The sequence below is a fragment of the Cynoglossus semilaevis genome, chromosome 2 (genome assembly GCF_000523025.1).
Source record: "Cynoglossus semilaevis isolate Cse_v1.0 chromosome 2, Cse_v1.0, whole genome shotgun sequence".
Taxonomy (NCBI): Eukaryota; Metazoa; Chordata; class Actinopteri; order Pleuronectiformes; family Cynoglossidae; genus Cynoglossus; species Cynoglossus semilaevis.
The window spans coordinates 7624742-7640911 of NC_024308.1; the positions used below are offsets into that span (position 1 = coordinate 7624742).

Here is a 16170-nt window from a genome sequence, read left to right on the forward strand (position 1 = left end):
GAGACCACTAACTGTGTGTTGTAATGAGAATGGAGTGAGCCAGACACAATGAAACGTGATAAGCCGATCCCCTGATCACGAAGGGGTGTGTGCACAAAAAACACACACACACAGACACACACACACACTCACCACAGAAGCCCCTGTTCTGAGCTGTGGGCACCGGCGAGGACTGCACAAAACACTAACTCTCAAACACAAAACACATAAATGTCAGACTCCCCTTGGCTTTTCCACCCAGAGCTCTGCCAGTAATGAGTCTCAAACACACACACACTATCTCTCTCTCACACACACACACATATCCATAAACATGAAGTCTGCTTACTGTCAAAGCTCCTGTAGAGAGCGTTGAAGGCAGCCTGTAACGACCTGCCGGCCTCTCTGATCAGTCCTTCTGTCTCTTTGGTGGCCAGGACGGACAGGTTCTCCTCCATGGTGCTGGTACAGCAGGTCGGACCCTGAGGACACATCCTCAGATGTTCACCTGGTGGAACGGAGAACAGGTGTCAGGCCATACCTTGAGTTAGACTCCATGTTCTCTGCAGGTTGTTATCAGGCCAACGACTTGATAACGATGCCGGCGTTTTGGAAAATGTGAAAACTGTTTATTCTGAGGCTGTGATTCACCGTCTTCCAGTGACAACACATCCAGAAATGGTGATGGTGTTATATTCCACACGGGTGAACTCAAATTATTCTGAAAGCCCTGAGGTCAGCTGGTCCTTACAAGATGCTTATGTAATTTTTATGAGTTCACGAGTTCCATTTTAATGCAGACAAATCCAGTATACTCAAAGGGAATGGTAAAATAACTTGGGCAGCAGCCGCGGCAATACCACATGTGCAAATGTTTTTTTGTTTTTTTTCTATTTGTATTGGAAAAAATGTTGCACAACACATTCCCATCTTTTCTATGTTAAAACAAAGTACTTTGAATGTGCAGAACTACACACTCAATGTAAACAAAAGAGAAGAAAAAACATCTGGTTTTGCTACTTTTTTTTTTGGTCAACAAACCACAGACACACTGTACGGGTCAAACATTGTATGTGTTATATAATATTTAAAATAATTTAATTTGAGAACTAACACCATTCTGTCAACAATGCATGTTAATGAGGGCATTAGAATTCATTTTGATCGTGTAGATCGTCTGAAAAATCAATCCTTGAAAGCAATTTATGCATCATCAGTGTCCCAGCAGACAGAAGGTGCCTCAAGGCATGTGTGTGTGTGTTAGTGTGTGTGTGTGTGTTTGGGAGGATGGGGGAGGATGGCTGTGTGCACTCTTTATTCACCATCACCATCAAGTGAAGCTAAAAAGCGAAAGTCCTTATCATCACTGGTCCATGAAGCTTTCATTTGTGTTACTGTGTGTCAGTGATGATAAACTGGTGGGCTGCGGGCTGAATGCAGCCCATAGAATAGAAAAGTATTTCAGTACACTTCTGAAATCTGATTCCAAGTGACTCTGTGTCAGTACACTGCAAAACCCTGAAATGTCTGCAGTACTTGGACACGTACTGCAAACGTTGCCCCGCTCCAAAGCATCAAAACATCATAACACATCATCTGCTGCAGCTAACATTAGCACCGACTGGTTGGTTACTTTACCAAACCGGACACAGGGCGTCTACCACAGACACGTGCTCCGCTGCATTCCTGTGTGGCTGGGTAACGGAACAGCTGGTATCCTGCTGCTGTAAACTTTAATTTACTTGAAAAAACAGAAATGAACACGGAGGCCACTCAGCAGCACGTGTACGGAAAGTTGCCAAGTCGCAGACATGCAAATTGGTAAGTTTTATCGAGAGCGAAGGAAGGACTTAGTGTCCCTTCAACTCTCAGTACTGCACCCCCGTCATGACTCTGAGGGTGTCTGGGTCGGGGCGGCGCGATAAGAAATGGAGCATTTTGAAGAAGAAAATAAAGAGGAGAGGGAGATAAGGGTCAAATAAATTCACTATCTGCGGTTGGCCTGCTGCTAACACAGCTGCTTTTTTTTTACCCTGAGGCTTCGCTATCTATTTAGTCCACAGCCTGCAGGGAAGAAAGTTCTAGTGATTCACTCCCTGATGCCTTCAGCCTCACAGACCTAACGGAAACCAGGAGATACCAGGAGTGGAAAAAGGAAAGAAATACAATGAATATATGTTTCAATCAATCCCAGTAATCTCAGTGGACTACCCTGGAGCTTTGCTGCTACTCTGTACTTTATGTTCGGGTGTCACTGAAGGCTACACGCCACAGAGTGTGAATCAGTGGTGTCCATGTAGATCAGGAACTACCAGTGGATAGGAAAGAGAGTACTGGTTGATCATGAGGCATTAAAAAAATTAAATAACAATAATAAAAAAAAAATATATATATACAGGTATATATATATATGCATACTGTAGGCAGCCTTTAGCTCACTTTAGCCTTCAGCTCCCAAGCTGAAAAAGTGTGGGCACCACGGTGTAAATGGTTCGTGGTCTTGCCTTACAGTGTAGAGGTCACCTGTTCGATTCCCATTTGGTCCAGTCATTTGTACAATGGTTTCTACACAATAAAAAAAATCTACAGACTTAGTTTGAATGGACACTTTTACTGACTATAAATATGAGGTTTAATGCTAACAGTTGTTAATCTGCCGCTGACTGGTTAACTGCCCAGGGTGTAATCCAACATGACTGCCAGGATCGACTCCAGCCCCTCCTCCTTCCACAATCCTGATGTTAATTAAGGCGTAAAAGATAAACACTGAAGGCTACAGACGGATGAGTCCATTTTTTTATATAAAATCTGTAATACATTTGAAGAGTTATATAACCGGCAGATTGGAGATTCAACCCAACAACCCTTTTCAGTCTGTAATCCAATAATCGTAGATGAAGCTGAGGCAAAAGCCAGACACGGATTATGCATCATGGAGCACATTCACCTGGTAGGACGGCCAGGAACGTCCACCAGGCTCGTTCGGTGGTATTGATTAGAAAGGAAACATCTGATGTGAATGTCCCAGGAATAAACTGATTTAACGGTGGATTCTGTGCCAAGCCCAGCTAGGTTCACGTCCCGTCCTCAGCCCAATGCTGCATTTGAGGTTCTGCAGACATTTTGGTCTTAATTATTAGTGAATCCATTTAATTTGAAACTTGTTTTTTGTTCTTGCCTGCAGATGCACAACAGCTGACAAGATGTGAGCTGGAGACCACATCAAGACCACACGGCTCAGCCATTCATTTCCTTTTCCTGTCGACAGCATCTGGCTCTCACTTTCCTCCGCTTGACACACACACACACACAAATACACACACACACACCCTCCCTCTTTTTGACACAGGCTTTTATCTTCCCATTGCATTCCTTGCGGAGGACGTGGCATACCTGTGCCCGTCCAAACAAGTGAGGAAACCTCAGACTGGCATCAAAGAGCGGGTCCAAACCGCTCATTGATGTCAAATGTTGATGGAGAAGTAAGACTGAACAGAACTCAACCCAAATCAAACTCCCATCAAAACCCAAGGCTCACGAAGCCAAACCAAATGTTCTGGTTTTCGGTAACACCCACAATCAATCAAAGTTTTAAACAGCACTGTTTAAATGCCTTCACACTGGAGACACTCTCGCCCCATTTGTCACCTGTAATTAATTACTGATAACATTTTCAGTGCTGTTGGCCCACAGTGGTCTGGTCTGTGGCCAGGAACATATTCATTTCAGTGGGAATATTTTTTTATCAGTGAATGACATGGGAATCTTATTATTGATTTTTATTTACCTTCATGTGGAATTATTAAATATCAACTGAACTGAATTGGAAAATTACCAGCAGTAAAGATTATTAATAATAATTAATGTGAAGCATTTAATCATAGTCTTAATTCTAATCAAACTCAATTACTACTCGACACGTTGAACTATGGAAATTGCCATCAGGTCGTTTGATTAGTTACCCAGCGCTCTGAGTAAGATCCTTAAAGTAATTGCAGTGAAGGTTCACGAGTATCAACAAGAACGTTCATTTGGTTGAAAATTCAACACGGTGACTAAAGCTGGATGAATCCAGCTTTAGTCACCGTGCCGCAAATGGTAATTCATTTTATTTCTGGCCTGTATTATAAAAATAAGTACTTGAAGAATGGCGCCACCTATTGTTCTCATAAACCCAGAATATCTTTGAAAAGATAACTATTGACTTTAGACTTAATTGAATGAATGGAAAGTGAATCAACTTGTGTCCTAGTAATAAAGCAGTACATGTCCAGGATTACGACAGTGGTGATGGATTTTGAAGAAGCGCACACACACACACACACACGCCACCATGTGGCCATGATTCGACCAGGGTCAGCAGATGCGCGGTTATGAAAAACAGGTCACAACATTTTACAACAAACAACACACTCGCATGTTTCTGTCTGTCACGTAGACAGTTGTTGACATAATGCATTCCCGCGGCCCGTCGCTTAAATGTAACGTTTACCCATAATCCTCAAAAATGTCTTTGAAGTGAACAGAAGCTGTCAAAACGTCCTCACACCCGTACGAGACGTGTTCCTACATCGACCGCACAGAAGTGTAGGTGAACGACAGTCAGTCTGACGTAGAATAAAAATAACCTCAGGCCGAAGGTTAGTCCAAAGCAGGGGTGTCAAACATAGGGGCCGAGGGCCAAAACTGGCCCACTAGGGGGTTCTATCTGGCCCGCTTGATGAATTTCAAAACAATGCACATGCTGGTGAGGTTTTGTCAAATTATTTTATCAAATATGAATGTTTTTGAATACATTTTTACAAAACGGGGAAAACATGGAATTATTTTTATTTAGGCAATTGTGATATGATTGGACTGGTCCGGCCCACTTCACATCTAATCAGGCCGTATGTGGCCCCTGAACTAAAATTAGTTTCACACATCTGGTCTAATGAATCACTACATACAGGGATTTCTATATACTGTATATGTATGTAAAAGCAAATCACACACACACAAACACACACAACTTCACAAAATCCATGTGTGGGAAAAACTGCAGCGGAAACAATTGCACATCTCTGACGTTGGAGCCAGGACTAAATCCCAAACCTGCCAGACTAGGTAATTACAGCTTTAATCATAACTAAGTATCTCACCGACTGGTGCGGGTGCACTTTGTTCAACGATAGGTAATTACAGGAAATTTGTGTAGCATGAAAAATACAAGATCAATTTGGTTTTACTCGAGAAACTGCAGCGACATTCCCAATATCTGAGATTAGCGAGGCTTCCAGCCGGTTAAATGAGACGTGTAAATCCACTCTCAGTCACAGCCACAGGAGCAGAGCTCCATCACGTGTGTGACCCGCACCGACGCTGCCGACTAATCTTTGCCTGTCGACCAGTGTACCCTGTGGCTGAGTCAGCGCGCTGCAGAGCACAACTTAAGGCTCTCAAATGACTAGTTTCCAGATGTTCAACCATTGCTCAACTTATTTTAGTTGCTGACACAGGAATAAAATTGGACGTTGACAAACAGCTCCACGGCACAGAGCGGCGCCACTGTTGTCCATTAAAAAGAATGAAACAATTACCCTGAAAGTAGAGAAAGTGTCTACTCTCAAGTTATTTTACGGTCGGTTTATTGGTGCGTAGGACGATTATCTGATGCTCCCGCATTTTCAGGGTCTCAGCCATCACTATGGAGAGCAGACATGACTACAGATACAACCAAAGCAGAAGCAACGATGTAATAGGCAATAAATGTGTCAAAACCTCATGAGTTCGGAGCCAACGTTTAATGACTATGTTCCTGATTTGCAATGCCAGGAGTGAATCCGACTTGTTTTAAGTGATAGTTGGACTCTGCCAAGGCTGTCGTTCGTCAGGGATTTGTTCCTATAAAATACAGACAGATTTCCTCGGTGCATCCAAATGGCAGAGTGCGTTGAGTTCAGTCCTGACATGGTTTTTTTGTTAGGATGAGTTCAAACTTTGACCTTAAGCCACAAGTAAGGTGCAAGTATTTAAATGGTCAGAGATTTGGTTTAGTTGGGAGTTAAGTTTGGTGCCAGTGGTAACGCACCAAACGATCGGCCAATGATGGGAATCGCCAGTTTTCAGAATGACCGTCCCTAACAACCGTGGTCGGACAATCATGTTGCACATGAGTTATGTTTCCTAGAACAGGAGAAGAACATTCGACATCAAGGTAACAATACCGCCACCCACCTGAAGGTGTCCAGTTTAAAGAGGCCAACAGCAGCATGTTTTCTCAGACCTAGCTTTACCGGCGCTGTTAGCTTTAAGTTGTGTCATGCTACGCCAGTGACTAATACATATTTGGTGCCTCTTTATGCCGATGATACACTGTAATACCTGTGTTTCTGTCCCATGACAGCGACGTCACCAGTGCATTATTTAATGAGGCAGGGCTGCGTTATTAAGACACAATTATCACAACTACCAGAGCGCAGCCATCATTGAGTCAGATTAATGAAGGTTGTGATTACAACATAATTATTGGACATTAATTCACACCACGTTTGATTAAAACCTGTTTTGACACTCGTTCATTTGATTGGCTCCTCCATTGGTGAAAACATAATTATATATAATGGTTGACTGTTTGGACCAATTAGAAGAAAATTGTCTATATTTATGATTAAGATGCATAAACAAGTGGTTTGGTGTTTAAAACAGGCATCATGCTCAAAGCCCGTTAGTATCATTAGATAACAATAATATGTTATATAGATGTAATGACACTAACGATGACAGATTATCAATCAAGACAGGTGTTGTGAACAACAACAATGACTTCGTACACATAGAGGACGCCAGCGTACCATCTGACATGAACCAGGAATTTTCCTTGTCTTTTTTTTTTAGTAGGAAACTTTCAGCTTTTATAGAGACCTGACCCACAGTTTGTCTGTAAATAAAAATGATTCCTCTCCTTGTCTCTTCAGCTTATTGTTCCAGGAGATGAAGAAGAAGCGTTGAGTCTTCCTCTGTAGTTATTATCCCCCTCTGCCCTCCCCCTGCCCCTCCTGAAATAAAAATCTACTGTAGGAAACGACCCCCTGACAGTGTCGCCACCGGTGACTATCTCTCTCGGCGTAACCAATTTGACCTTTGACCCGGGAAGCTTCACATTACGATTCTGCGCGGCGTGACGCATCCAGAGCGAAAATAATGCTGTACTCTAATCAAATTACACGATAAATGTACAAGCGGTATAATAAGACGCACACTCACACACTCACACACACACACACACATGCCCCGAGTCTGCCCCAGCTCTGCTGTAACACACCACATCAAAGCAGCTTATTGCTGAGCAGTAAAAGTGGTTCAGTGGTTTGAATTTATTCCCTTCACTGAGACGTTTATTCGCCGCTTCCCTTTCTTAATGAGCGTCTTACAATAACCCTGTCACTTACTTCCGCAAATTACTGCCACCTAAATGAAGGGTTTATAGTGTGTGTCTGTGTGTGTGTTTGTGTGAGTGAGTGTCTTTCTAGGGCACCTGTGTGTGATTTAATGTTCCACAGGGCCTTCGGAACAAAGTACACTTTTACCTTTTTTACTATCCGCTGAAAGGTCCGAGAGCCACAGAGCAGTGATGGTGAAAGAGGAGGAAAAATGTCGGGATGAGAAGGTGATAAAACGGATATGAAATGAGGAGGAGAGAAAAAAAAAGAAGAAAAATCAGTAGCGGAGAAAGAGAGCATAAAAAAAATGATGTCAAATGAGGAATCAGGAGGCCGTAATCTACTTCAATACGTATCCTGTCTTCATCACTTTTTCCCTTATTTGCAATTAAGTTTATCTCTGCTCTTTTTACCGTTTCATGCAAATGGAGAAAAAAAGGCCTGCACTGCAGTTTGGAGAAAGCGCTCGACCTCATTCTGTGCATTAAATGGAGCATTAATGCTGTGGTCCACATACAAAAGAACTTTGAGAAAAATCTCAATATTCCTACTGTTTACTGTAAACAATCTTAAAAGTAGAAACTCCTTCGAATTACTTAATTACTTCATTGCATTTTTACCACTTTCCTGTAGGGGGCAGGGGATGGCTGATGCTGTGTATATTTTATCTTTTTAAGGACTTCCCGGTTTTTAGAGCCTCGTCAGAGGCCTTGAACAGCTCTGTTAAATTCCTTTATATTTTACAGGCATTTCTCAAGAGGAACTCAAACGACACATCATCAAGAATTATTAGTGAGGAACATGTCTTTTTTTTACCTCGACGTCATTCAAGGCACAAAGGAAGGAAATGGAGGTTTAATCCAGGTCCAAAATATTTTTATTTAATGTCATGATGGCAATGTGTTTGTTTACACAGGAGGAAAACATGATGTGGAATTCTCTGGTTAATCTTGGCTGTGGCTCAGAATGTGAGATGATGTTCTGAGCCACAAAAACTGTAGAAACGAGAATAAAAACCATCAGTCGCTTCGCATCCACCGCAAACCAGGGACCGTGGTCAGAGGCGTGCGAAAAAAGAAAACAAAAATTCCTTAATGAGGACAGAATCACAAAAAAAAAAACCCATGTATTTTATTTTATTATTAAACACGAATAAAAATAACTGACGTGACTCGTACTGTGTACTGTGTATAAACACCGCAGGTTAGGGAGTGTGTGTAAAGTTACAGACTTTTACTCGTACGTTCTGTTTCAACAACATCACTTCGACATCAAACTGCAACTGTTTACACTCGCTCCCCTCTCATAATGTTAAACATAGCCGTGACAAATAAGGACCCGTGAGAAGCTCTTCAGTCATGTTAAAAATAATAGAAATCGAATGAATGTGGCACAAGGACAACGTAGAAAAAGATAGGGGGCGTTGTAGGAACACAGCGTTCCACTAAACCTCTCCCTATTTTATACCATTACCAGACTTAAAATAATCCACCACCCCACAGTCCAGCCCTGTCTGCTGCCCAGTGAGTGTGTGTGTGTGTGTGTGTGTGTGTGTGTGTGTGTTCTCATGGCACCAACTACGCTCTATAATGCCATAATTCTATGTCATTTCAGGCAGTAGTTAAAGCCTCTTAAACTAACGACTACTCTGTAAAGGAATCCTAACACGTGCCAACTGTGAGTGTGTGTGTTTGTACCAGTGTGTGTCCCATGTCACCAGCTCTCGTTTCTGCTAAGACAGTCAAGATAGTCTCAAGAGGGCAAAGGTCACATCAGCTTTTTACGACTACCAGGATTAACCCTTGTTTACAGGTGATGGTTGACCATTGATGGTCGGTTTTCTCGTCTTCTGACAAAAATAGAATGGAAAAAAAAGACCGAAGTAACCTGAGAAATTAGCAATTTAATATGCAAATTAGCCTGATCTTAGATGCTAAAGGAGGGCCAGAGTCCAAAAGAATAAAGACATGTGGGTTTTTTTTTTCTCTTCTTGGATCAGTTAGTGCGCGAGTGCGGGCGCTCACTGTTAAGTACTGCTAACATAAAGTAGATTACCCTGACAGGATAAGTTGGAGATTAGTCACGAGCTTCCAATCCAACCGTTTGGTTAGCGGGGGTGTTAGTGGAGGCGATGGACAGTGAGAGGTGAAAATATGCGGAAGGCAAAGCAGGGAGACCTTGGTCACAGGACCATCAGGTCACAGTTGGAGGTCAGGTATTTGGAGGTCAACTTTTCAGAGTCACCGCAGTGAAAGGACTGAATGAAAGCGGCATGGGGGTGGGGTGGGGTGGGAGTGGGTGGCAGTCATGTGGTCCCGGGCTGACATGTTTCATTAAGAAACCTAGCAGCTAAAAAAACATCTTCTCCTCCAGCTTTATAGTTTCACATAAAGCCAACGCTGCACCAGCTCACCAGATAACTGCAGCTCATACGCAGGTGTTGAAGTGATGAATGATCTGCTCGCTCCCATTATGACAACAACATAAAGTGTTTTTTCACACTCATTCACACTCACAACTGTTCTCTTTCTACTTTCCAGTCGCCGCATTTGTATTCTTTTTTTCTTTTTTGCTACACGTTTTACATCACACTCTGCCAGCCTGGGTGACAGGAGCCACATGGGGTAAACATGGGGTAAACTGTCTTGACAACAGACAGACTGACAGTCAGGCTGTAGTGTAGCCTTCAATTATAACTGCCCTAACCTCAGTACATGTGAAGCTCCGTACACCACAGCCAGTCAGCAGGGTGGAGCAGGGATAATTAGTACTCTCTGCTCGATACCAGGCTGCTCTGCTCTGCTTTAACCTTGCACCCAACCTAAGGCCCACTGCTCAACTTTGTAGTCTCCTGATTCACTGATATAAGCTAGTCTAGGGATCTCAAAAGTGTGGTGCGTGCCCCTTCAGTGGTGGCCAACAACTGATGAACAAGAAAAAAACTGTGATGGTAGTTTTTTGAAGTGGGATTTTTTCACATAATAAACATACTGGCATTCAGAAGAAAGTTGCATTTTCCGATGTGTAGTAATGTGCAGTTATAACTAGCAGACTGTGAGATCGCTCTGATCTGAGAGATGGAGTGACTGTGCTTGAAGCGGCACGATTGCATCTTCAGAAAAGTATTTCATCCTACTACCTGGTCTGACCACTATTACAAAATTAATGAAGTCAGATTGGAAAAAGCAGGCAGATGCAACATTAGACACTCAGAGAAGTACAGCCCTCATAACTTTATATAGTGTCCTCCCACTTTTTAGTGGCAGGATAATAAAAAAAGTCGGTAAGCCTTTTATCCTAAGTGCAGTTTTTCAAAACTGCATCCGAGGATGTGTTTTTAATTTATTTAAAAAAAAATTCTAAAAATAATTTATTGAGCAAAGCTGCTGTTTGTTGTACTCTGAAACCCATTGTTATGTTTCCTGCAGTGGCTCTGGGCATCGTTTGGTATGAGTACTGCAGTACAGTTCAAACTGGTACGGACCCCGTGGAGTATTATCATGACAGAACGCACACTGTGTTGTGGAAATGTTATGAGCCAAGAAGTGGATTTCCCACAGTTCACAGCCTCGTTCAAATAAACCTCCCATCTCCTCCCGACGGCAAACCATCTAATAAAGCAGAAATGTCATAAAAATAACAATAAAAATAACAGGAAGTAGCCTTTGAGGCGACACTCGGGAGGTTAGAGTGACAAAAGCTGTGAGGAGGACGAGCTGTGAAGAGCAAAGTAAGATCCGTGGAAACACCGACTCCGCAGGCACCCGTGCATTTGGATGTTCACAGTGGATACTGTAATTAAACGCCTGAATCTGATCCTGGCTCACGGAGAAGTCAGTGAGGAGGCAGACAGACGTCACATGGTTATCTGATGATACAACGGAGAACATCTACATGTTTTCTCTCCTTCTGTTATATAAAAATGCAGGATTTTTATTCCTTGTTTTCTCGACCGCTCCGAATCGAACGTTTCCACTAATCACTCTCCAAACTTGTCAAGTTCCAAAAGTGATGACCTAAGCCACGGCCGGAGCTGGAGCCAAGACTGTTGGCTTTACCTGCAACGAGTCATAACATCCACAGAAGTCATGAATACACAGTCAGACGTGAGAGAGATCTGTGTGTGATAATCCTCCACTGTGATCTGATCAGTGCTACTGATGTGGTGCGTGTCTGTGGTTGTGACCCCCAGGTTGGGACACGCCAGCTTGACGATCCACAATAACATCCGCTGCCAGACAAAAGCATTGACTAGAGATTTCTCCTCGGAGGAGGAGACCACGCTAGACATGAAAGGGGGACGAGAACCCTGCTGGGGTTTTTAGTAAAATCCTTACACCTCACAACGCTGTGATTAGCTGTAATCATGTGATCACAGCGGGTCCTTCAACACTCACTGAAACTTGAAACCACCTCCAGAACAATGACTTCACAGGCAGAACTGTGACTTAGAACCCACAGAGTGAGACCTTTGTTATCTCTGGTCTTCAGCCATTAGTGGGTAAAACCCAACACTGAGATGTTGTTTACAAACAGGAAGTACTTTTTCCATCCACTTCCTGAACGTTTGGGTTATGTTGTCCTCTGAAATGGTTGCATCAAATACATCAGTCAAATTAAGGTCCTCTAAAAATTATGATTTTTTTTACTATGCAGTTATAAAGACAGGTGTACCTCAGGGTACTACAACGGGAACACAACTGGGAATGAAGAACTGGTACTGTATTAGTCGACATGTTCCATGTCCTTATTCTCATGACCCCTACGGCACAACACAAACAAGATCAACTAGGTTGATTTACATGTCAGGACCACCTGGTGGAGGGAGTTAGTACTGCACTCAACAGTGCACTGGTTTGATAACCGGTCCAGGTGTGTAGATGTTTATGGGTCTAAAAACTTGAGGATTAGTCGGATTTTTCACTCTAAATTGACTATGAATGTGAATGTGGTGTGAATGGTTGTCTTGTTGTCTTGATATGGGTCCTTGTGATGAACTGGTAAACTCACCAGGGTGTTCGTTGGTTGGTTGACACCTCCTGACACTGGAAATGACTGAGCAGTAGAAACTGAATAAATGGATGGACATCATGGAATTAATCCAATTAAAATATAAGTTCTAAAGAAGAATATAAGAAGAAGTGAAAAGCGTTTAAATATGGTGGTATGTTTGGGCCGCACCTTTATTCCCATCTTCCTGCCAACGTTGTTGGTGCAGTGCATTGTTGTCTTTCGTTTCATCTTCCTGAAGGATTATTATCTTAAATTACACAAAGCAGAAAAAAGCATTAAGGAAACCACTGTGTTTGATCGTCAGAGTAATTATCTGTTTATTCTTCAGATAATAGCTGGCGGCAGAAGAAACGTATCGGCTGTGCAGTCGTGTTTGTTTAGCTCCGTCATGTTCTAAAAAAAAACATCGCTAGATGCTGTTCAACGGCCAATTAATGAAAGTCAAACACTGTAAACCTGCACTCTGTGAAGAACCTGCTGAATCAGTACACGGCCTTCCCTGAAACTACAGTACATTACAGTACACGGCAGCTGATGTACACCTCTGGGAGTCGATGATGTGAGTCTGATCACATGTCATCCAGTCCCGTCTCCTCTAATTCATTTATACATGACTTCATTTACAGCTTGTCGATACATGCTGCGTTTATTTCACTGGTGTAATCTCACTGAGGGAACTGAGTTCATTATCCACCTTTGGAGAAATTAACCGTATCCGTTTAATTAAACTGAGGAAATGACACATTCCACCGTGTTACTAACGCTCTGACAATGTTCAATTTATAATTCTTATAAGCAAAAATGAACAGAAATTGGTTGATAACGAGCTAGAATTTAGCATTTAAAATAAGTTTTTCTCATGTTTTATTATTTAAAAACACTTCAGGAGACACATAGATAACTGATTTTTTTTTTAAATATAGCATTGCCATATGCATCCCTCCCTCCCAGGATACTGACAAGTATACAGCTGAATTATAAAGTACTTCCACGCGTTGTGTTTTGCCACAAACACATGGAATTCAAGAGGGTTTTTATGTTTTTTCTACATTTTTTGCATTGGAATGCATGGAAAGAGATTAAAATTGTTTTGTATCAATATGTGTATTTGTGCATTTTATTGCTTGGTATTTTATGTTTTTTTTATATGAGCATTACTTTAAAGCAATATCTTTGTGTGATTTAGAATAGCTGTTGTTGCTGTGTTTATTTCTTATTTTTAATAACCCTATCACCTAGACCAACTGGAATGATGTACACTTTAATCAGTGGATTTACACCATGTTCTTTCATCAACAACAAAAATAAAAATAAAATAAAAAAAAAAAACACACTGCTGGTTTCCTGCAGGAAGTGCAACAACTCAACAACACAAAGGCAGCGACCATGTCCACCACATGAGACAAACATCATCTTTTCATCTGGAGAGCAGATGGACACCTTATTACCGCAGTGGAGGAAAACACGAGAGGAAGGAGTGGGAAAATGTAAAAATAGCAACTTATAACGAAAATGGAAAATGTTAAGGAGGTGGAGGGAGGAGGAGGAGGATGGAGGGAGATGAAAAAGAGGCGGAGGTGTGAACAGCAGCTCTGCTTTGTCAAAGATGAGATGAAAAGCACTGTTTGCACAGCATTGATTTTGGAGATTGACATTAAGGCGTGAAATGCTCTTTGCTCCATCTGCGCCTCCACCTTTCTCCTCACAGCTCTAGACAAAGACCACAGAGGTGGAGAAGGCTGCGTGGCTCTGACCCCAGGTTCATTAGTCCTGCTCGATTACATGTTGGCCATAGAGGAGGTTTAATTTTCTTCTTCGTTTACAGCATGCATCGTTTAGCCACAGAGAGTCAGTGACAGCTTTTAATGTTCGTTTTAAAGTTGTAGCTGAATCGTTTGTATAGTGAAACACATCGCCCAAAGACATAACGGCCTCTGTGGACATTCAATTAGTTGGAAACAAGGCGACTTCCTGCTCATTAATGTGATATAATGTAAATTTACTGTTGGGAACTGCACTCTGCAGCATTAGTAGGGAAACAAACAGCAGGCGCTACAATAAAAAAACAAAATATTAGTGTTGTAAAAATGTAAAAACAGAAACGATGGATCACAGAATATACAGAAAGCTTTTTAATACCTCCACTGTAACAACAAGAACATCCGGCTTGGAAACATCCGTCCTAGAAAGCAGCTAGAAATAGCATGTCAAAGCCTAGTATAGCTTTAAGGGGATTCAACCTCAGGTCAGATGGTTTGTCAGAGTGAAACCAACCGACATCAGCCTGGAGTGCAGGCAGGAAGTGAGTCTACGAGTGGCAAATTTATCAAAATCACGAGAGACTGTGCGGAGGACTAAAATATTTGAGGAAAACAAAGTTTTTCCAGTTAAATGTATTTATATAATAATTTTGGACTAATCACTAAAATCTGCCTGCTGTTGTTTTAACTTCACCTCTGTTCTACCGGCATGTTGGTTGGTTTCAATTAATCATGAATAATGGTGATTCATTTTGCTACCCTGTGATTAATCAGATGGCGTTTGACAGCCCTGCATAGTCAACATTCGATTCCTTCAGAACTCTTTGTTAGCTGTCAAGTCAACATTCTTCACTTCCCTATCACATTCCACCCTCGGGCTTCAGGATTAAACGGAGCACAGACCAGATCACAGAATCCACAGCTTCGACTTGATCTCTTCTCACTGTGACATATTGGAGAGATTTCCATCTACAGATAACCAACATCTCCTCCTCCGGCACTTAAATAACTTCTTTGACAGGTCGATTGGTCAGTCAATACACTCAGGTCCTTTACCGTCTTCTCATTGGTCAGAACGCCGCAGCTAGACTTAGATAACACAGAACAATGACATCAGAGCCAATAAGACATTGAAACAAGTCATACATTTTACCAATACATGACTAATCCGAGGGTTTAACTGCGGTAATAAGGAGAACGTTTTCGCATATTTCATGTAAGGTAATCTAACTCAGGCCGACTTCCACGATCGATGAAGCCCTTGATGAGCTTTTGATTTTTCTCTGACTCAGAAGATACTTAAAGTGCAGCGTCTCCCTCTTTAATGACCTAAGTTCATTCACAAATCAAAATTTAAATATGTAATTACTCAATGACACTTCTGGAACAAGAACTTAGTGAAGTGGGGAGTCTGTTTTAATCGCCATGCTGTCAAATCTTCACCAGACCTGAGCTCTGAACCCTGGACCAAAACTGCAGGCTGCTTGATGAGTTGTAATTATTGGTCAAATATAAAACACTGTTTATAAAGTAGAGGTGTTCATATTGACGACTGCTGAGAAATCAGAAATATGACAGATCTGCCACACACTGCTGTCAAGAGACAAACACCCAGGATTGGGTGGTATTTAAAGAAAAGGTCATCAGACAACGATCAGAGAAGGTGATACACAGCCGACAGTATCAGTATTTGACCAGCTGCACCACCACTCATATCACTGTCCATGAAGGAGACATGAGAGGAAAGGACGAATCATCCTCCCTTATCTCTCTCTCTGTCTCTCTTTCTCTCTCTCTCTGTCTCTGTTTCCCCCTTGCTCGTTTTCTCCTTCCTGTCATCGCATCAGACATCATGAAAGATTCACAGCTCAGCTTTTAACACATCGTGCCAAGCAACCCTCCTCTTACAGACACAGACAACGCTGCACCCACAGATCTAAGTCTGACAGGCTAGAGACTGGCAACAGGGAAAATAAAGAGAGGGGGGGGGGGGGGGC

General features: G+C 42.1%; 1 protein-coding gene across 1 annotated transcript in view; it reads right to left on the minus strand.

The window, feature by feature from the left end:
• Positions 1 to 16170, minus strand: part of LOC103396238 (glypican-1-like) — a 35981-nt gene that overhangs the window by 9347 nt on the left and 10464 nt on the right. Inside the window, 1 exon segment of the mRNA XM_008334252.3 lies at positions 329 to 487. Coding sequence (XP_008332474.1) covers positions 329 to 487 — 159 coding nt within the window.